We start from the raw sequence: 23,735 nt of genomic DNA on the forward strand, positions 1-23,735 counted from the left end.
TGACTATATGTAAACATAATACATAAAGACTTTTAAGGAGGGCTAATCCTTCAACCCCCTTCCAGGCTTCAACTCCCCCCACCACCCCACCCCTCCAGATCCCAGATTAAGGAGCTGTAGCCTCGCCTTCCCCCTCCAACCAAGGCTTGCTGTTTAAACTTGCTTTTATCTAATTTATCATTGACACTTTGACACCACATTAAAATCAAGGAATCCGCAGCCACACACACACGCTCGCCTCATCTTTCCTTTTCCCAGACTTCTCTTCCGTACTTCATCCCGCCGCATATATATATATATATATCCCCAACCCCAGTTATTCCCCTGACGTTTATTAAATGAAATAACACAAGCGCAAGCGCGCACACACACAGAGAGAAAAGAGGATTCAGGGATATGACGCTTCAGCTCTGGAAAGTTATTAAACAGGGGAGCCGCTGCCCATACAAAATTAAATTCCTTATTGATCCTCTTCCTATACATCTAGCCAATTTATTATTAGTAATCAGATCTATAAAATACAGAAGAGGAAAGGAACTGATCTCGCCAGAATTTTACCCAGCAGAGAGCAACAATTTCCAGCACCCTTAACAGTTCCTGGGATTATTTTAATGGGGGCGTGAGAGTGGGATAATGTGCTTTAGATATATAGTGTATACTTATTTAAATACCACTACCTCAAGTTTTTCATTCGGGTTTGATTGAAGAGGAGAGGAAAACTTGCATTTCAAGAAAGAATCCTCTCTCGTCAGTTGTTGTTTTTCCGGGGGGGGGGGGGGAGGCGGGGTGTATGAAATTGGAAACATCTCTTTTGTATAATATTTAACATAGTTTATGGTTAGGTTCGAAGGTTTGGTGCAGAGGGGGTTAACATTTGATCCTATCTCACTCTTCTGTTCTTATTTTTCAAGATGTTTCAAAGCAGAACATAATTGAGGGCATAAGCGACACCAATTTGGAGTGCTTTTTTTTTTTTTTTAAGCCCAAATTCAGTTGGTTTGATTTGAACAATAAAAATTCCCTTCAAAGGCTCGGTTGCAAAGGAAAGTTTCAAAACCGAGCAAAATACTCCAGTGTATATTTTTTCATTGAACTGTGGTTTCTTGCAAAGGACGGTTTAATATTCGCATGCTTGGACTATTATGATAAATAGTGATGCTTCTTTGAAAAGAACAGATTTCTCTTTAAAATTAAATTAAATTAAAATTAATACTTCTATAGTATAGTTCAAGCATTCAAAGTGTTTCCTTTAAGTATCTCAGTTGCGCTTACAACAGCCCTGTAAAGCAGATCAGTCTTAATCCCTATATCCCTATACTGGAAGAGGGGATGAGGCTGCTTAGGTTTTGTTTTTTTAATGTCACCATTAAGAGGAAAAACCGTCCTGAGGCAACATATGATTAAAATATACCACACTACATGTATAAACCACAAATATTCAGCCTCACAAATACCAGAGTATAGTTTATTGCTACCACCACCCTACCAATAAAATAAAATAAAACAAAACACAACTTTTTAAAAATTAGACAAAAGGGGAGGGCGGTCTTCAGGGCTTTCCTTACACCTGGAATGATGAAGCTGCCTTATGCTGAGTCAGAGCATTGGCCCATCTAGCTCAGTACTGTCTACACAGACTGGCAGCAGCTCCCCAGCATTTCTGACAAAGGACGTGCCCAGCCCTACCTGGAGTTGTCAGGAAATTGGACCCGGGACCTTCTGCAGATGCTCTACCACTAAGCTACTTGTCCCGTTGGAGCAAAGCTGGTAAATTGTCCCAGAGGTGCGGGGCAACTGCAGACAAGGCCCTTTCCCCTCATGCTGGTCAACCAAATTATTATCTGAGGCAAGCAGGTCAGTAGGGCTCTTCCAGCTGATATCACACTAGTTATACGCAGACTGATATGGATGGAGGTGGTCTTTCAAATAACTGGGGGCCCAAATAATGGGCGTAGCCAGGATTTATGTTGGGGGGGAGGACACCCACCTGTCATCCTCCTTTGTCTGGCTCTGTCTAGCAGATTCAGAATGAAATGTCTCAACAACTATTTTAAATTGCTGTTTTAGATTACTTTCTTTTGACCCCAAGTGCTCAGAAAAATCTGTCGAACCATTTCAAATAGTCTGATTATTTCTACTTTTAGTTACCGTAAGTATTTTTATTTATTTACTTGATTGGGGGGGCAGCTGCCCTTCCACCCCCTGGCTATGCCCATGGCCCAAACCTTTTAAGACTGTGAGGAACCCTTGGCCCTCCCGATGTTGCTGAACTACAACTCCCACCACCCCTAGCAAGCATGGCCAACAGACATGTTTGTTGGGAGTTGTAGTTCAGCAACATCGGGAGGGCCAAGGGTTCCCCACAGAAGGAAAAGTGAGGACAAGGCTTCTATATCTTTGGTAGCTACACTGAAGAGGGAATTTCATAAGGAGAGTGATGTCAGATGCACCTCTTGAATTTCCTATGCAGCTTTCAACATCCCTTCAGAGCGGGGATTTTAAAAATTGGATTTGGAAATTATATAAACGCCCCTACTTTTAGCTGTTTTTGTATATGCAATTATTTTGTATTGGTTTGTGTTTCATTGTGAAATTGCTGCAAGATGCTTCGTGGGAGGAGATTCGTAAATGAAAGGAACAGGAGCTTTTAAACCACTTTCCCACCTTTGAGAGCCATTTGGAAAGGAGGAGTCTTGGGGGGGGGAGGATCCTCAGGCCCTCCTCTCTTCATGCTTCTCTGCCCCCTCCCAAAATTCTCTCTTCCTGTGCTTGCTATTGTGAAAAGCAAGCACCAGCTTCTGCTGGACTTCAGTCCAACTAGGGAGCTCGTGACCAGATCCAGACTACAGACATTGCAACTGGCAGCCTATTAATCCTTATTTTATACTGCACCAACCTTTAACAACACAAAATATTGCAGGATACATGTTGATTTATTACGACTAGCCAAAGTGACTGCGATCAAACCTCTGTCGTCGTCGGAGGGAGTATGTCTCTGAATCCCAGCTGCTAGGAATCACAAGTGAGGAGAGTGCTGTGGTGCTCATCTCCTGCCGTTGGGCTTCCCATAGTTTTCAGGTTCGATCCCCGAATGGGACAGCTGCATATTCCTGCATTGCAGGGGGTTGGACTAGATCAAGCTTCCTCAACCTCGGCCCTCCAGATGTTTTGAGACTACAATTCCCACCATCCCTGACCACTGGTCCTGCTAGCTAGGGATCATGGGAGTTGTTGGCCAAAAACATCTGGAGGGCCAAGGTCGAGGAAGCCTGCACTAGATGATCCCCAGGGTCCCTTCCAACTCTTTATGTATGATACCTAGTTGGCTGCTGTGAGAACAGGATGCTGGACTAAAAGGGCCTTTGGCATCATCCAGCAGGGCTTTTCTTATGAAGCCAGCAATGATAAGTAGCCTCCCAGAAGTACAGCGTGCCATTGTGCCCTTGGGACTTGTGCAGGAGAACTTACCTGCCATCTCAAGACGGTCATCTCACCCCTTGCTTTGTAGGAGGAGCCAATGTTTTCTAGATCCTGCTTGTCCACTGATCCCAGCATAGCCCACGAAACCCTTTCCTACTCCAGCAGTTTCAAACGTTTCTTCCTGACGTTCATTGCATTACTAAACACACTTTTGGGGGCAGAGGCAGCATTAATCTCAAAAGATCCTACTCTTGACTCAGGGTTGACACAGAACTTTAGTTCCTTTTCCCTAGTGATAATGCTGAAGATCCCAATTTCTGTCCCCACAATCGCAGACACATGAAATATATGCTGTTTAAAATGAAATTTTAAAAAATTAGATATAGCAAAAAACCAAACAAACCAAAAACCCAAAACCACCAGCAGCACAACACTTTAATTTTCTTCATATCTAAGATTTGGGTTTGATATTTGCCCCCACTGGATCATGATAATGCCAGATCTCGCCTGTCTTTGATCCTCTTCCTCCAGTTGATCTGAAAGTGAAACATGTCTGGAAGGTGGTCCTATGAGGTTTAATAATAATAATAATAATAATAATAATAATAATAATAATTTATTTATACCCCGCCCATCTGGCTGGGCTTCCCCAGTTTTGGCGGGAAAAACTTGGGTACGGTGCAAAAGATCTCCTAGTGACTTAGGCTGAAAATTAGGCAGAAATGTCTATTGATTTCCATTTAAATGTTTCATTTGTCCAGTGCAATGCTGTGTCATAAAAAGGGCAGGCACAATCAATCAGGGACTGTGCAGCTAGATCACTCCCACAATAATTGACTTAGCCTGAGTCCCTCACACCCACCTATAGCTGTATGCTCTCCATCTGCAGCTCTCAACCCCTGGGTAAAAACTGCCCCATCGTTTTGACAGTCAGGGTCAAAGGACCATGAATTGAAGGAATCCAACATCAATCTCCACTAAATATGCTTAAATCGGTGCTTTTCACGGCATTCTCCAGCTCTTCAAAGCAAATCAAAAACCTGCATTTGTTAGAATGCACATTTGATTCAAAAGTGGTTCTCCTTTTTTTATTTACTTACCATATTAAGTTTCCAATCCTGAGCACACTTGACTGGGAGTAGATAGAACTGAACTTAGCGCGATTAACTTCTGAGTAAATATGCAGTTTATAATTTGTTTTGTCCCATCCTTTCTCCGGGGAGCTTGGTGGAGTGGGGAGGGTGCATATTTTACCCTAACAACCCACCCCGTAGGTGGATTAGAATGACCAGAGAGAGTGATTGGCCACTTAACATGGTTTTTGGCTGTGTGTGCACAATGCACACATGCAAAGAACACACTTTGATGCAAAGAATTCTGGGAACTGTAGTTTTCTCCTCACAGGGGTATAATTCTCAACAACCCATAACAGACCAGTGCCCAGAATTCTTCGAAAGATGTAAAGTACACAGCTTTAGTTGTTAGCGCCACATTTAGCTACTGGCATCAATAGCATTCCCCCATGCTAGTTTTTTGGCTGTATTATTTTGATTCTACACTGTTTTATGCTGGTTTTTAATGTGGCCTTAGCCAATGTTTTGCCATCTTGGCTACATTATTATGTTATGTGTCTGGGTGCCCTTTTACACTGTTTAGTGAACTTACCCAGCTGTTTTGTTGAATGGGTGGTAGGGGGATTTAATAAGTAAGTGGCCAGATTCCCTCAGAGGTAAATTCCAGTGGGGCTTGGTGTAAGATTGCAGTTTTGCCTCACTTGTGACAAGACTCAAATGGCAGAGCTGTAGTGTTGGTGAAAGAGACAATGTGTGGTTCTTCACAATGACATGGTGTTAAAGCGGAGTCCTTTTACCACCTGTACCAACCTCAGGTAGCCATTGGCTTTGATTGCTGCTGTTATATTTCCTCGCAGGAATAACCCTGAGCCCTCTTAGTTGTCACAGGTTGGAAGAATTCAGCTTTCTTTGGCTCAGAATTTGGGTTACTTCATTGCAGGAAAGTAAGATATGCACATTTTACTGTGTGGAATTTTGCTACTCACAGCTCTTCAGGTCTGCACAGAAGGAAACGGGCGCCAAAAGTTGGTCTAAAAACATGAATCTTTGTAGCATTTGAACTGGTCAGCTACTACTAAGATTGTGAATAAGAGGAGCTAGAATGGAGGAGGAATGATATATTTTGGGAAGGAGTGTGCAAGCTTTCAAAGAATTAATTTTTCGCCTGCTTACTGAAGAACTAGAAGCCTGTGGTCGTGGAATACACACAAAATCGGAAAGCTTGCATTAGCTTAAACCCATCAAACTATTCCCAGCCAATAAAACATATATAGCTTTTGCTACTTCATTATCTTCTGCAGAAAGCAGAACAAGACAACCAAACAGCCATAAACAGGATGACTCCTCAAGCTACGTAATTTGTGAAGGGAGAAAGCTTCTGTTAAAAACAACAGCAACATACACACACGCTTGTTTTATTTAAAATGTCTTTTTATTCCTCAGTCAAGGATCCATATTGCACACTGGGGATTACAGTTTTTTCCCTTATATACAGTACATACAACAACTTAAAATAAATAAAGGTACATATCGCTGCCTCCCCCTTTCTCTCCTGCCCTCTTCTCAAGTCAAGTATATTTTGGGAAGGGTGTTGGAAGGAGATGGAAAACTGAACTCTCTCTCCCCTTCCCTCCGTGTGTTTCATTTTCCAAGGTGTGTTCCAAAAATGGAAAGGATGCTTTAAAAAAAAAGAATAAAAATGGTGATAGGAAATGCAGAATTTTAAGGAAATTCATTTGAAGATGTAATTGTAGCTACATGTAACCAAGGCTACAATCCTATACTGTACATGTTTACCGGACTTTGGATTGCACTGCAAATCATATACATTATTCACTGGGAAAAGCTGACTTTTCACTCTCTCTCCATCTCCCATTTTCAATTCCTTTGGAGGAAAAAAAGTAATAAATATGTTTGGGGTCTTTTCCTAAGTAAATTCCTCTTCTCTGTCTTTATTAATTAAAGTTTCTTAGCTCTGAACCATTCCCAGATTACTAGCACCTCACTTGCGTGATTTTCCTTATTTTTCCTTCTTGAAAAATGGAGAAGCACTTATTTAAAACCTGAAAGTGATGGTCAGTGTGGTGACTCCATATTTTCTCTTCCCTTTCTTCCAATCATCTCTCTCTCCCTCTCCCTGCCCCCTTCAGCCTTCCCTCAAGTCTGCCCAAATATATCTTTCTCTCTTGCACAGTTCAATTGATTTACCTGAAAACAGAGGCTCTTTCTGCTTTACATTTCAAAGCTAATTATGCAAGGCAAGGAAAATGTGTGTGTGTGTATGTGTGTGTGTGTATATATATATATATATATATATATACACACACATATATATATATGAACTAAGAGCACCTGAGTCTGGCAGGTAGGGGAACACACTAGAGATTGTTCTGTTTGTGTGAGGTTTTTAATTTTTTTTCTACCTTTTCAAAAAGCAGTTGCACTCTACAAAAGGTTGTTGCTGATTTTTTTTTGAAGTATTTTACTTTTTTTTTGTCCATTTCTTCCCCCAAATAATCTAAGGAGGCCTGCTCACTCTCTCCCTTGTAAAAAGTGGGTCTTCCAATCACCCTTTTTGAACTAATTTGAAAGCTGCCACCACTCTGTTGTGAACAATTATTGTATTATGTTGCTAAAATATGAGTTTCCTTTGGGAGCTGTAGAAAGAACTAACACAATTCTCAGGCATGTTTACTCAATTGCTTTCTGAGTTCAAGTGGGTTTACTCCCCTGTGCATGGAAAAAAACAACCCCACCCATAGCCAAAAGTGTTGCATCCAACTAAAATTTTACTCAGGCTAGACCCATTCAAGGACCCAAGTTAGTCATACCCATTCATTTCAATGGGTCTCCTCTATTACTAACACTGGATACAGTATTGCAACACTATAATTAAAGGAGCAAAGTTATTGGTACTCATTCATTTCAGTGGTTCTACTCTGAGTATGAATACCATTGGATGCAATATTGCAATACTACAGTAACCTGGACTAAGCCCCATTGAATACATTGGAACTGGCTAGTAGGCAAACATACACCCACTGTTTGCTTTTCTTCCTATATGTTCATGGAGCTTTAAGGACACAATCTAGGGGGGAAAGTCTTATGGAACTCACACAGGAGGATATTAGCTTTAAAGCCCCAGAAAAACACACCAATGACTGCTTCTCTATATTTCCGCCACTGGAAATTTTTGATGTGTTCAATTTGCCCATCTTCAGCTTCTATCAAATATTTTAAGATCTTAAGTTATTTGTGTCTATTTATAGCATTGCAAAACACTACCAAAAATCTTTCAGAAAGATACAGCAAGTTGCCAAGGAATTTTAGGATGTAAAAAGGGCATTTACAGATGGGGAGAAGAGGGATTGTTACATTCTGCACACAGAATAATTCCATGTTGTTGAGAACTTGTTTAAGGGATACGAGAGAGAATATTTAGGCATTTCATGGAATGCAATTCCAGCATGTATGTCTATTTTACACACTCATCCATATGCTTTCTCCCCATCTGTTAATAGGCTGCAGACACCACTTTCTTGGAAGTAAGCCCAGCTGCACTCAATGGGGCTTCCGTCTGAGCAGAGACAAGCACAGGATTGCACTGTGTGATCTCATCCATTTCAGTGGAACCAACTTACAAGGGCGTGATTTAAAGTCAAAGTGAGAAGTAAATCTCAGTAGGATTTACTCCCAGTTACGTAAATCTGCTGAGGACAACAGCTTCAGGACTGCAGCCTCAATTGGCTAACTTTAATCTAGACTCAGTTTAAGCAAAATAAGCAGGCGGAATTTCTTCCAACTACTGTTGTTTTCTACAAGTATCTGTCTTAGCAAAAACACGCACACATAAGGCATAAATAGAACGCTGTGATGAAAGTGCAACAGTGCTGCAGAGATGATATTGGCTTCTACAAGTAAGGCTTAAATCGTTTTTTGTTTTAAATTTCTTGCACAAGAATAAAGTGTTTGTACACGGCATGAAGTATTTCATGCATTTTTAGTTCTGCAATGCAATTGTGAAACCTATCGTTGGTTAGAACAGTGGATCCCAAACCCTTTTTGCCTCCATGGGCCACTTGAAAATTGCTGAGGCTCTTGGCAGACCACTTAGTGGTTTTTCTGCCTGTTGTAGCAATTGGAAATTCACTGCGCCAGATGCTGTATGGTTTTTAATTGTATTTCTATTGCTTCTTTTATTCCGTAAGATTAAAACTGTAATGCAATAAAATGCAATAGAAGAAATGAAAGAAAGACAAATACAATTTTAAATATCAGGCCAACTGAATGGAGCTCGTGGTCTGGGAACTCCTGGGCTAGAATGTGCAACCGATTTGAAAATGCCCCACTTTCATATCCTATCTTGCACTGATAACATTGACATATGCCAACAGGGGCAGGGGGAAGAAAGAGAGGCTCCAAGGACCATTGCGGACAGTGTTGACTGTCCAAAATGTCATCAGCTACTACTACACAAACTGTAAATATTTTTGCATTTCTAGGAAAAAGCTCAGAGGTCATCCCTGCCAGTAGTAGGCAGACTGAGCTGGCTGGTTCTGGTGAAAGATGGCACTGCTAGCAAAGGTGAGCAAATTGCCAAGTTATATCAGCTCTTATTATGATAGTTATTACTACTACTGGAGTGGGTGCCGCTACTGTCTGGATTTCATAACTTCCGACACCTCAAAACCATGCCAAACATTTGGGGACGTGTGTGTCTCCCTGGCAAAGGGGGCAATTAGCAGATCAATTAGGTTACATCTTTAAAAACCTCATATTTTCACAGGGATCGGACAATACACATTTGCCAAATAATCTGACTGTAACGGCCTCCTTTGAAAGGGCCATCACTCAGGTGAAAACTAAGAAGTTCCCATGTTTACATGCACTCAAAATAACCAGGGCTGTTGCTTAGCAGAAGATAACTTTGAAATAATAATTAAAAAGAAAATAAAAGAACAATACATGCAACTTTAAAAGCACACTTGGATCTTTCTTACACTCTTTGGACATATGTGTGAATGTTCTCCATGCTGCATTTTTTTTAAAAAGTCACTTTTTAAATTTACGTACAGGCTAGCAAATATGGAATGTATATTTGCATCACAGCTGCAGGAATAACACGCACATTTAGTGTCATGTATGGAAAAAAATGTCTGTGAATGCACCTGAAACTGGTACATTGCAGCTTACAAAAATCCAGCAACTTCCCATCTGTGAAACACACTCAAAGAGACAAAGGTGTGTTCTCATCAATTTCAATGGAGGAAGCAGACCAGAGCACAATTTACTTTGCACAAATGCTTCCTGCACAGAAACGAATGGGTCTATATACCGGTACATGTATACACATGTTCCATCTGATCATCAGAGGAAACGTGAGGTTCTGTATTTAGAAAAAGGAGATTGCAACCCTGCTCTACAGAATACTACTCCTGGTAACCCTCAGATCACTGGATGAAATAACCTTTTCAGCTGAAACTGTTTTGTTTTGTTTTTTTTTAAAAAATTAATGGCAACTGTTTTTAGATGTTTTAAACTGTGTTTTTTTTTAGAACCTTTTTTCAGGGTGGGGAAAAGGATGTTGTTTGCTACCCTAAGGAGGAACGGTGGGATAATGAAGTTAATATATAATTTATCACCATCATCCTATAATCCATGGGATTTTTGCCACCAAAGAAGCAGGACTGCACCCCTGTAACGTGCTTCCAGAGAAGTAAATTCAGTGGGACTTGTTTCACAAGTAAAGATGCTTAGCACTGCAGCCCTAGTCTCTGAGGTGCTTCCAAACCTGGCAGCTGCTAATACTTTCTTGAATAATACAATTCAGGATAGGTATATGCACACATTGTGTACTCGTAATTTCCTCCTGCACGTTAGCATACACATACATAAACCACATGTGTTTTGTACGCACAAGCTGACAACATAGGCATTCATGTGATAAGTACGTGCTCTTTCCAACATGTAAAAAAAGAGGTGGGGCTGGCGAGTTGAATACCACCACACCAATCCTTGAAAAAGGAACACATATCTATGCATAGCTGCATGTACATTTTAAAGAACAATGAAACTGAAATTACATGCAAATTATACACACATACACACAAATGAGATGGGGCACAATCCGCCTGGAAGTTCTCCTGCGTGACCCCTCTAGAGATGAATGGGTGATGCACAAGATGGGCTCTCATGCACCTCCCATTCAAAGGGGTTTGTGAAAGAGGAACTCCTGGTGGATGGTGCCTGTGATTCCTGTGTAGCAAGTGGGGCAGACGAACCAGAGAAGAGGTTATTCTTTCCTTATATAAGGAGATATGTAAAATGTCCCTGCTAACTGCAATCTCCTGTTTGTGCCAGACCAAAAAAAGAGAGAGCAAATCTTCTATTTGCTGCTTTCTCGTGCTTGTTAACAGTTAAGAGTATTTCTTATATTTATATAAAGGAAAGGGAGAGTGGAGCAGTGTTTAAGCCCTGATCCTGAGGAGAAGGCTGTGTATGCATGCACACTGTAGTGCCTGCAGATAAATTACACAACTTATGTATGTGTGCATAGGGCTCTCCTGTGGTGTAAGACATGCATTTTCCCTCTCTGAATGTAACACCCCCAAATTCCGCAGCCTTCTGCATACTGGTCAATATGCTCTGGAAACCTCATTCCACAAACTGCTTTCACTGATTGTTGTGTCTTTCGAAGCTGCTCCCCCCACCCCCATTTTAACAAATGCCTTTTATGTCATGTTTCATACTGAATTTCTTTCTTTCCTTTCTTCCTTCCTTCCTTCCTATCACTCTTTCTTTCTGTTTCTCTCTTGTCCGGCTCACTATTACAAAACTCCCAATGAAGTTAAAGGTAGAAATTGAAAGGGGGGGGAGGAGCAGGGAGAGGACATGTCAATATTTGGCCTCCACTGAATTCCACATTCCTCCGAAAATAAGGTGTGCAGTTAAATGAACAGGGCTGTCTGCCTGGCAAACACCAGGACCCCTCCCTTCTTTTATGCAAAGTTGGGCTCAAATTTTGAACACAATAAGACAGGGCTGAGAAGGGTTGTGAGGCGGTTTTTGAAGAAAATTAAGACAGCAGCAAGAAGAAAAATCTCCCCACCCCACCCCCGTCATATTCCTCCAGTTTTCCCAAGTCACCAGAACAGCCAAAAAGACCAGGCTATACAAGTTGACAGGAAAATAAAAAAAAAATAAAAAGCCCACAACCCTCTTTTTTTCCCTTCTGATATCAGCAAAAACAACTTACGATCTAGGCAACAAATATTCAAAGCTCGTTACTGAAAAGGGGGAGTTTTCAGTCACAACAATGTTAATTTAGTCCTCCACATACAAAGCACCCAAGTTATCTTGTGTTCCCAGGAATAATCTGGTTTCATTCTTTTTGTTGTTGGGGGGAAAAAAATCTGGGGGCAATTAAGGTGGAAATCCTCCTTCATCAAGGTAGCCCAAAGGAATGTATTCTACCCAAGAGAATTCATACAAACTAATTTAAACCCATTTTTTTCCCCTTTAGGGGCATGGGAAAGCTACTCTTCATTTCCTTTCAAAATTGATTTGAACAATACAAATTCACCTTTCTCTCCAACAAAAATGCAGGTTGGCAAAGGGAAAAAATAAACCAACAGAACTACACTAAGCATATTTACTGAGTTCCACTGGAATTCCACCCTTATTCCTCTCAAAAAGAGTGTCAAGACTGCTGCCTGCAGAAGGCAGAATATTTTGGCCAGGGGGAGGGGGAAAAAAAGAGGTTTCGCTATTTTAAACATGTTTAATCAGAAGTGAGTACCAGAAATTGCAACATGGGGTTATTCCCTTGCAACTGTGTCCAGGATTGCAACCTTTTAAAAGCATCTTATTTTCTCCGTTCCAAGTTCACTTTGATTCACTGCCACTTCCAAAAATCCGTGAAACTCAAGAAGCCAGAATTTCCCCTAAGTTGAAATCTGCAATTTTAATCCATTATTTATTTTGTTTTATTTTCCCCAGGTAAGATTCTTGGGGAGGTGAGGAGGAGAAAATGTTGTTTTAATAGAAGGAAGGTGGGAACAAAGACTGTCCAAAATATGACAATTACCCGGAGCAATAAAAACAAGTCTATAATGGGGGCTTACTTCCAGATAAACATGTTTCAACCTTTGGGTTTAATTCCCAATAATTCCAGAAATATTCACCTTATAGAGAACAACCCCTTCTTTGCACTGATTAAAAAACCGTTCTGTGACCTCCACTGATTGTACAGCAACTCCAGAGTAACAGTTCTGGCTTGTGCCCTGAGATCCAATTTTGAAACGGGGAAATATATAGCTTGAGGTTTGGTTTTGATTTCAGGCAGGCAGGGAAACCTCTGAAGACAAAGAGGAATAATAAAAGGAAAGAACATTTGTTTGTATCAGGGAGGGAGGGGGTGTAGTTTCCTCTGACAGTGTGGTTGGGGGGGGGGGGAGAATCTCTTTTTTCTGCATTCCACTTTGGAGATCAAATTGTCCATCTGCATTTCATTGCAAATTTGCCCCTGGATCCAATTTCTTTTTCCAGTAAATTTTTAAATAAACAGAATGTTACCGAAGGCTACTTAAAAGTCAGGGTTCTATTAGGCAACAAACAACAACCTCCTTTTTAAAAAACACAACTGTTTCAAGTAACCCTTTTCTCTCCCTCTCTTTCTTTCTTTTGGTTCAAGCAAGATCAGGGATTTATTTATCTTTTTTCTTTTTCCCAAATGAAGTTGCGTCACCCACTTCTGCACCTTTTCAGTAGACAGTAGAATATACTTAATTTTGCTTAAAATCACTTTTTGCACCATTCAACACGCACACACAAACAACCCCAAATTTAGGCAAAAAGAAGGGGGGGGGGGAAATTCCATTCTACTAAAAAAAAAATCCCCTTGCAAAATTCTGCTGTTGGGGATAAAACAGTCACTTTTGTCTTGCTTTAGTTTTAATCAGGAAACGGATGGAGGCTGGGGGGGGGAGGAGTGATGCTTTGATGAGTTTAATGTGCGGTGGTTGAAAGGCCATGCCATTTCTCTTCCAAATTAAGGAAGAAAGGTGGGGGAGGGGAGGGGAGTATACTTTTAACTTGGCAAATGAGGGAGGGGGAGAAGAGAAGGGTCTTTCACTGGGGAGGGGGAGGGGAGGCTGCCTTGAAACTTTCTCATTCCTCACAACATACCCACAACTCTTTTAAATTTCTCTGCATGGAGCAAACCACTCCAGATTAAAAGGAAGGGGGAGGTCAGCTATGCCCCAAACTTCCTTTGTGTCTTTTCCCCCCTAACAGACCTTTTCTGCCCTCCCCATATTAAAATGTTGTGCATATTAAGCCAAAGTATTGCTACCATAAATATCTTTTTTTTTTAATTACAGAACACCAAATTTTGTTCTCCAATCTCTTTTACACTCTTTCAGTACTGCTGTGTTTTTTGTGTGAGTGGTTTTTTCCCCTTCATTTTAAATCATCAGTTACTCCACACTTGAGGCCTACTTCCAACCAAGGTTCAAATTTCAACATTTCAGAAGTTGTGGGATCTTTTGAAGAAAGTGAGGAATGAGAAAGCTCTTTAAAACAAAGCTTTTGTTCTTTTTAAAGTAAAGGAATGCCAGAAATTCCATTTGTCAAGGCATCCTTAAGGGTTAAAAAAAAAAAGTAATCATGATTGGAAAGTCGGATCTCTTCCTACCCTATTTAACACATTTACTTGAAAATAAGTTCCACTGATTTCAGTAGAACCTACTTCTAAGAAACTGTGTTTTAAGATCACAAGCTGCTGTCACCAACACACTTATTTGGAATTAAAGGCCACTGAAACAAAAAATGTTACAGCCGAGTAAATATTTTTTTTTTCAGATTGAAATATCAGATTCTCCATCTCTCTTTTTTTGGCTACATATTCAATTCACTTCGTCCCCCATCCAAAAAAAAAAAAAAAAGTCAACCTGTTGCACGTAAACCAGCTTATATCCTCCATCTAGAATTCCTCTAAACGGTATCCCCGGAATTTCAGGCTGGGGGGCACGGGGATGGCATTGCCCCCCAGCTGCCAGGTCCAAAGCGGGTGCGTTTTGGAGAGGGCGCACGAGTCTTTTACGCACAGAGAGGACGCAGGACACAGATCACCATCAGAGCCGACGACCAAAGCGGGCGTACAGGGAAAGGTACCCATCAAAGAAAACGGATTCCTGGCAGGAGCCGGGCTGGTGTGGAGCAAGCGTTTGCAAGGCGGCGTGGCCCCCTTTTTGGTAGTCTTCCTCGAAATCTTTGGGGGCCTCCCTTTGGCCTGCCTTTCCTGCTCGGCACGCCTGCGTTTAGCGTTCCTTTCTAAGTCGCTGCCGCTTTTGGCCAGGCTGAGGAGGCCGGCTCTGGAGGCGGAGGAACTCCCTTTGGCCTGCTCGGCCCTGCGCAAACCTTTCCCGTCCACATTGAAGCCTTTGGCGTAGCACCACAGCTTGGACTGCCTGATAAGCCTGTCGAATTGAGCTTCCCTCCCCGACCCTTCCTTGGAGTCCTGGTGCAGAGCTGATTCCTCAGCCTTGTCCGGCTCGCCAACGTGGAGGTCCTCACGGGAGCAAAGGAAGTCGGCGTCCTTGGAGAAGTCTTCGCGCTCCGGGGCGCACGACTCCGAAGCTTCCCGAAAGCCTCCCTTTGGCTGCGGGCCCTCGCTGGGGCTGCTGGGACGGGCAGGGAAGACGGGAGAGCTCCTCGCCTCCTGCTTTACTCGGGGTTCCGGGTCCTCACGCGGGGGCACCTTTGGCGCGATGGTAGGAGCCGGCTTGAAACTTTCCAAAGTGGAGGCGCGCAGCGTCCTGGCCCAGAAGAGTAAGTTCGGGTCAGGGCGCAAGGCTTTGGTTACGCCCGAGAGGGCTTGAGGAGAGGCAGCTTGGGGTGGGATCCGAGGAAGCGCCGCCTGCCTGTAGCGGGTACTCTGCACCGAGTCCCCGCTACACAGGGAGCTGCTTTCCGACCCGGAGGAGCTGCCTTCTTCGCTGCTGCAAGATGACTCTTCGTCGTCGTCGTCGTCTTCATCGTCCTCTTCCGAGGAGTCGCTGGAGCTGGCCGCGCTGGACGCGCCGCTGGAATCCGAGTCGCTGGAGTAGCCGGCCGACGTGCCTTGCCTCTTGGGGCCCGCGAAGGATGCCGAGCGACCCTTCTCCTTGCCGAGGCACCCGCAAGCCGAGCGCTTGGTGCGCCCGGCCTCCGCCTCGCCGGGCGCTTGGCTGGTGCCGTGCGCCCTGACGGCCGAGTGGAGGAGCTGCAAGTCGCCGGGGTAAGCGCTCAGCACGCCGGCCAAGAGCTGCTCTCGGCCGCTGCGGCTGTAGCTCTTCGGCAGCGGCGCGGCTTTCTCGTAGCCTCTGGCGAACGGGGCCCCTAAGAGCGCGTCCCGTTTGGCGCAGCCGGCACCCACGTTGGCGCGAAAGGCGCCGTCGGCTGCGCTGTACGCGGGAAGTAACCGGGGCCGGTTGAACAGGTCCCCGGCTTCCCTCCTCTTGCTTTTCCTCTTCCTCTTCCTCTTCCTGGGGGCCAGGGCCTTGCAAGAGGTGCAGAGGGCCTCCAGGTCCGCCTTGGAGATGAGCGAGCACTTGACGGCGCGCGTTGGCACGGACTGGATGGCTTTGAGGGTGCGCAGCTCCTTCAGGTCGCAGCGGCGGCTCTGGATCTTGAGACTTTCCATCTTCTTGCTCACGGTGGCCCTCGGGATGTCCTTAAACAGGTCGCTGAAGACCTGCGTCAGGGCGAACATCCGCGTGCCGTTGATCTGCAAGTAGCCCAAAGTGATGCCGTCGATTTCCTGGTAGCCAGCTTGGAAATCTCCATTGTAATCCACGGTGGCGGCGGCAGGAGCCATCCCGCAGGTCAGGAACATGTTTGTTTATCTGCTTCTTCGTAAATAAAAGGGGGGGCTTCGCAGCCACCAGCGGGGAGGGGAGCTAGAAAGAGGGGATCCTCTCCCAACCCCTCCTCATGCTCCCTCCTACCCCCCAAAATCAACCCGCCGCCCTTGAGTGATGAATTTTCCTTTCGAAGGCATCGCTTGAGGCTCCAGAGCCGCCTTTTCTCTCTGCCTTTCTTTCTTGCTCCACTCTAGAAATCCAGAGAGGGTTGCAAAGGAGAAGATTGTGGTCTTGCCATGGTCCTTTCCCTCCTCCTCCTCCTCCTCCTGGTACCTTTCCTATCTTAGTCTGCCGGTGTGTGTTTGGTGGGGAGGGGAGGGAGGGAAGAAACAAGGAATCTCCCCCCTCTCAGCGTGCCTCTTTTTTTAAAAAAAGAGCTCTCCTTTGAATTTGCAGATAGATCTTTAAAACCAACGAAGTCCACAGCCGAAGAAAAAGAGAGACAGTAGCACACACATTAAAAAAAAAACCACTCCGTAAAAGAGGTCTTTAAATCACCCAGGTTGCACACCAAAATCCTTGTCATGTCCACCTTTCCCCCACCCCCCTTTGGCTTCTTTCTTCAAGACAGACTTGGAAGTACAGTATATTATAGGAAACACCCCACGAAATAATTTTCTCCAGAGCGTGAGCTGATTGGGTACTTTAACCTGGTGATGTCATAAAACCCCCAACATTGAACACACACCCCCACCCCCACGTAAAACCCTCATATAAAAAAACCCCTTTCATTTAACAGTCAATCTGACACTGTCCAAAGAAGTAAGAGGAGCTTCGTATATACATGTGAATTGAGAGGCGGAGGTTGTGAAAAGATTTTTATGTATGTGCCTACGTATGTAGCCCATACAGCCATTTCCCTGCCATTGCTCTCTACACAATCTCTGCAATCTTTTCAAAGTACTGCTTTTACATTAAAAAATAAAATAAAATCTGCAGAATATTTCCTTCGAACGTTTTTAATGTTTTAATACTTGCCAACTGTATTACATTTGAAGCCCCCCCTCCCCCGCTTACCAAATCTCTAGCTAGGATTATATATTGTCATAGGCTTTTTTAAAAAATCTGCTTTATTGGGAGGCAAATACAATTTTCTTTGATAGCTTTCTGTCTTTGGGAATGCTTTTTGGAGTGGGGAGAGGGTGATAGCCTTTAGAATTTTATTTTAAACCCCCCCCCCCCCCGCTAAGCTTAAGAATGACAGGCACCCATCAGTTCGCACAAGAATGGCTTGCTCTTTTAAAAACCAGGTCAATATTTTTTTTGCTCTGCAATAATTACACCCCCTATAACATAATTATTATTATTTAAGCACCTTTTATTACTGTTTTTCCCCCATGAATCTTTTGTCTCTTTGTACCTTTCCCAGATAAGTTTTCTTCCTTTCGCCAACCTTCTGAATGAATTGTGTTTTTTAATTAGCTCTTCTTGAGTCCTCACCTTTTTTTTTTTTAAGAAAAAGGAGAGTATTGGGGAGGCAACCGTTTTGTTACTTGCTTACTTACTTATAACAATATATGTTATAAGTTGACCAGCAGGAAGTTGACCAGTTCCAATGTCATTTGAAGTGAATGGGAGCTGCGCAAGAACTAAGAGCACTGATTCTGTGGGTTTTATGTAAAAATCTGTTGGTTGCATTTTCTAGCTCAAAACAGTATGTAAAGAGATTTGACAAATAAAATAACCAGAGTGAAAAACCAGCTTATTTTCTTTGGAGTAGGAAGGTTTCTGTTCTTACATGGAACTGTATCTTTTCTTTTCACAACTGCCATTTCCACCCCACCCCCCAAAAAAATTAAAATTAAAATTGGTGGTGAGGTACAAAAGATACCTCCACACTTTTCATTCCTACACTGCCACATAAAGACTGACCAAATGTTTTCAAATTCAGCTCTCTGTGGTATGTTCTAGACTTCTCAATTGATTCAATGGCCCATTGCATTTGCAACCATTCAGCTGGATTAAGCATCTTAGGTGATTTCCTGTATTTTGCCAGTAAACAAGTTGCTGTAGAAAAGATTCACAAACAAAGCCTTGGTCTTAACTATTAAAATATCCAAGCCACAATTGCGTTGGAATTGAAAGGGAAGGTTTGATTCTGTTTCTCTTCTAAATATTCCATAAAATCTCTTTCCAGCCCATTAAAAAAGAAAAAGGAAAAAAACAAGGGAGTTTCCCACCAGACATGTAAAAAGTTCAGCATTGTCTATGAATGCTCTCCACTTTGATGTGTATATGTCTTATAAATCCTGTTCAGTCTGTAAGGTGTCAAGTGCCATTGATATACAGTTTTTGCATATGATTCGCATTTGCCTCTGTTAAGCCTACAGGTTGTCAGAATTAACCGAGATCAAAGAATCGTAGTTCGTTCCATTCTGTGGGGTCAGAAATGATTATTGATCTTGTTTTTATATAAAATAACCAGCTATATTCACTTCTGTATAAAATTGTGCCTGAAGAAAGCTAGTTTGCAATCTGGTCTTTTGAAGTTGAATCTCTTCCTTTGTCAATTCTTGGAGGTGGACTTTTACTGATTTCCATGGAATTTGCTTTCAAGTAAATATATATATATTTAATGCTCAGGGTAGTATAACCGTCAGGATGCTTAAGCAACAGTTTTGTCCAATGCAGGGCGGGATGTGTAGATGTATAGGTACCATTAATTCATTAATTTTATTAAATTTGTATGCCACCCTTCATCCATAGATGTCAGGGCAGCCAACGTAATTGGTGTGCCAGAATAGGTTTCCAAGTGTGTGTTTTCCGTACCAAGTGTGAAGAAGGCTGTTGAGCAAAGAACAAGGAGCTGCATCCCCACCCTTTTGTAGTACATGGGTAATTCCGCGCTTTTGCCTCTACGAGGAAATGGGTGTTGCAGCTGCTCTTGTGTCCTGCGGTGGGCATGATGTAACCCTCTGCTTCTCCTTGACTTCTCTGGAAAGAAGCCAAGGGCCACAATCCAGTACACAGCTATGCACCTTTCAGCCCATTGTTTTTTACCTTCACTGTTTCTCTTCAAGTTAGCCTGACGATTTCCGGTGGGAAGGCGGCATCCTTTTGTTGTTGCTGCTGCTGCTGCTAAATTTATATGCATGCTTTCCCTTTCCACTAATCTACGTTCTTTCATTTAATTCCACCTTTCTTTAAAACATCCTCTGAGGGAAATGATTTTTTTGCATGTATTGCCAAAAAAAAAAAAAGTTTTTGTTTCGGAAGTTGATCTTAAGTCATTGATTTCTACTTCTGTGAAGGCACAATCCAGTGAGAAGTTCTCCTGCACAAGCTCCATTTATTAAAATTGGGGGCGGTGGTGTTTTTCACGGGAGAACTTCTCCTGGACTGTACCCTTCCCTTTTTTTACTCCTGATTTGGTAAAATGGACTCAGAGGAAAAGTGTCACCTTTGGGGGGGGGGGTTTCCCTATGTAAAATTGTCTTTAGGTCCAGAAATCCCCAGATTTTGTCCCTTCACCATACTTCATCGGTTTTGTCTTTGCTGTCTCTCCTTGTCTCTCATATCTATTCCACGCTGCCTATCTTTGTATATCATGATTATCCAACCACTCCTTCCTCTGTATCTTTTATTCAATTCAGTATCTGACCCCTTTTCTCTGCTATTGTTACCCATGTTGTTGTTTCCCTTTGTAATGGGATCTGCCCCCCACCCACCCTGCCCAGCAATGCAGATTTGATATGGGGACTTAACATCCCCAGATTGGATCTGAATTCAACAGTGCTTTGTTGTTGTAAAAAAAAATCAACAATAAACCAAACGGAATTCACCAACCTTCAGGATAAAGTGATATGTGATTAAAAAAAGCATGTTGTTATTTTGAATGTGGATATTAATGTTGCCCTTGCTATATGTTTTTCAAAAATAAAAAACTGAATCTCTTTTTCTCAAGAATTCACAAACCGAAAAATGCAGCAGTTCCAATCACCGCAAACTGAAACACTTTTTTGTCATCCTGTAGCTTGTCCTTCCCTTGGAAATATTTTCTCCTTAAGGATACAATACATACTATATATGTTTACTTTCAGGAATTTCATTTCAGTCAACAAGGCCTGGGCTGTCCCCACTTACCTGAGAGTAGGGCTCTCAGGAGTCAATGAGATTTGCTTCTTAGTACATATTTCTTGATTTGCACTATTAGCTTCCAAGCAAATTGTGTGTTTAGGGCAGGGATGGCAGTGGCTAGGAACACAATCTTTAAAATTTGAAACACTGGATTAGGAATATACCAAACCATTGGAGGAGTCCCTGATAGCTGACAACTTTATGAGTTGCGTAAAAGAAGAAGGGAGAGATTTGAAGTAAGGGGCATGTGACCTTATTTGCATGTATTTCTCATCAATTATGTCAGTGACCCAAAACCTCTGACTTTTGTTTCTACTGTTTTTTTTAAAAAAACTCAATGGAAATAAATGGGAGGTGCATTTATGCCATTAACAAAAATGAAGGTTTAAGAAATCTTTCATTGGTTAAGAAAATGACCACACTCCCCTAAATAAAAATCCGCCTCTAATTCTCCCAGAAGAAAAAATTCTCTCTGTGTGTGTTTGCGTGTGTGTATGTGTTCATGTTTGACTGTTTCATCCATTTGGGTTCTACTTGTTGCATGACACAGAGGTTTGGATGGGCATCTTAAAATAAGATTCCCCACTCCTTTTTGCAGATGTGAAGAGGAGGATCCCTGATTGGGTTTTTGTTTGTTTGTTTATTCCCACTGAATGCTCAAATTGCAGGCAGCCTAATCAAAGTAAAACAAGGGTGGAGGGATGCTGGTTTGCTCACGGTGGGCAGAATCCTCTGGGAAGGTCTCCTGCACAAGCCTTCCTGAAATGTGCATACTTTTGCAGTGCCATCTTATTTCAGCGCATTTTGTGCAGGAGATCTTCCTCTGTGGCTGTGCTGTACACTGGACTGCCTTAAACTCCATGGGATTGTTTTCCTTTAAAAAAAAGAGAGAGAGAGAACCCTTGTAATTTGTACTTTTGGAGATGGGCAGGTAGAGAAATGCGCCCTTCCCCCTGGCTCTCTTAATTGTGCACACTTTCAAGTGCATATCTGAGCACAAGGTTTTGCCCCACCACAACTGAAGCACTTGTAGCCGTCCTTGATTTCAACCTGCATGCTTGGTATGTGTTTAATAGAGCCGCTCTCGCCCTGGGGAGCTTCTGCCAACACACAATTCAGGACAGCCTCCTTTTCTGTGCACGGCTACCTACGAAGGGATCGAACTGGACGTGATGGGAGCAGGTCTGTGTGTCAAAACCCAACTATGCCCCATGCACAGAGAAAGCAGGTGGATATTAAACAGAATGAAACAGCGGGGGATGCACAGGCAGCGATGCTCAGATTCCCCTTTTCTGCATGCAGCTGGGCTCTAATACAAGAGGTGATCCTGGGGTGGGGAGCAGCTTGGAGCAATGCACACAAGAAGGTAACGTTCAGCTCCTCTCCTCTGGTTCAGACATTTACTCATAAAACTGGACCGCCACCCTGTTCTTTGTGTTCAGAACAGATCTGGGCTGGAATGCACAGATCTGTCACATCCATTTTGCTTGTAGCAATAAGCCAGTCGGGACCAATTCGGGATCCAAGAATTGCTGCTGCTGCTTTTGTTTGGTGGGAGTTGGCGGATTCCCTGTAAGTTTGCTTCAAGTGTGTACTTAAAAACATGTAAGTGTGAGAATACGGTGAAGGCTGCATGATACAGGTCTCCTCTGCTGGGAGCTGTGATTGTCTGCATCCCTTGTGTGAAGCCTGTCTTTGCCCCCTGTGCAGTGTTTATGAAATGGCCCTCGGGTGCCGCAGGAGATGTTTTGTGTGAGTTTATTACTTCGCTGTCATACTCTTCAGTGCTAATCCAGATCTACCCCAGGAGAGTGTCATTCCCTTATAGACCTGTCACGTTTGGCCGTTGCTAAAGGAAACCAATTTTTTTTTAACCATTCCCAAGGCTGTTAACTGAGGATTCCACAGGATTCTTTGCCAGCCTTCAAAAGTTTTCTGCAGTCGATCTTGGGTCAAATTTTAGCCCCCTCCTTCTGCAAGCACTTGGGAACAGCCGAAGCATCGATGCCAGAGGCTCATGTTCACCTTAACGGAGAGCTCACCTGGAAGGTGGGTTTTTACAGTGTCCTTTAAACCTTGATCCAGTCCTAAAGCTGCTGCCATTGGAGTGAGGCTCATCGATTTTGACTGGACATAGGATTGTGTGGCTGCTCACCTGGTTTTGAGATGGGAGCTGCAAATGAAGCCATACTCATTGTGATTAATTCGTTAAGTTCCTTAATAAAGAGAGTCAATCAATGCACCCGTATTTTGCTATGTTTCATACGGAAATGGCTGACTTGCATATGTTTGCAGCAGTGTAAAAAGAGTTCCTTACACCGCCGTGTTTGTTCTTCATGCATTCCAAAATATATGGAGAGTGACAACTTGTTCTTTTAAAATGCACTCATTTCTTGCAAACGTCTTGGTGGGTGGGCAAGGGTGGGGGCCAATTTTCATGCAGAATTTGGGATTAAAAATCCCACCCAAAACAGCACAAGTGCTGTGTCCCTTTAAATTGTCAATTAACCACAGCAGCTCAAGAGATTAGTCCAAATTCTGAATGGTGGTGGTTTTCAGGCCTTGGTGTGACTTGAATGAGTTATACAACTGAGAAACCTGCAAAGTTTAGATGGGTTGTTCACCCTGTTGATTCCAATGACACTTATACAACCACAGTAGTATTTAGCATTTATAAAGCGCTTTATGTGTTCACTATAACATTATCTTGCTCATCCTTGAAAGCACCCCATAACAAGTCAGTGTTATTATACCCTTATTACAGATGGAACATGCTGAGGTTAATCACTGTCTTGTCAAAACCATCTAGTGTCTCTGGAGAGGTATGATTTGAACCCAGGGGCAGCATAGTTCCATAGGTCCTGTCTCTCAGTTCCCTGTTATACTAGATCTTGAAGGAGTGGTGAAAATCAAACGGGAAAAGCAGAATATGTGCATGAATCGAGTTGGGGAAACACTCCTGTGAGCAGTCGCAGAAGCATTCCTGCCTCACCGTGCTCCTCGCTCAGTGGAGGATGCAGCTACCAAATCTCTTGTCAGATGCCCAGCTGACCTGCACTTTCCAATGAATGAAAAGTCCACCACCTCCTGAGGCAGGCAGTTCCACTGTTGAACATCTCTTGCCATTAGAAAGCTTCTCTTGCTGCTTAGTCTAAACCATGGGAAGGCAAACTAAGGCCCGGGGGCCAGATCTTGCCCAATCGCCTTCTAAATCCGGCCCGTGGACAGTCCGGGAATCAGCGTGTTTTTACATGAGTAGAAT

General features: G+C 43.0%; 1 protein-coding gene across 1 annotated transcript; it reads right to left on the reverse strand.

Annotated features, from left to right (window-relative positions):
* Positions 1–9,999: 9,999 nt before the first annotated feature.
* Positions 10,000–22,352, reverse strand: EPOP (elongin BC and polycomb repressive complex 2 associated protein). The gene has a single exon (XM_080979336.1). It carries the CDS (start codon positions 16,366–16,368, stop codon positions 14,476–14,478), a length of 1,893 nt encoding a protein of 630 aa, XP_080835462.1. The 5' UTR covers positions 16,369–22,352; the 3' UTR covers positions 10,000–14,475.
* Between the last annotated feature and the right edge of the window lie 1,383 nt (positions 22,353–23,735).

The sequence above is a fragment of the Podarcis pityusensis genome, assembly GCF_964106645.2.
Source record: "Podarcis pityusensis genome assembly, chromosome: 13".
NCBI lineage: Eukaryota > Metazoa > Chordata > Lepidosauria > Squamata > Lacertidae > Podarcis > Podarcis pityusensis.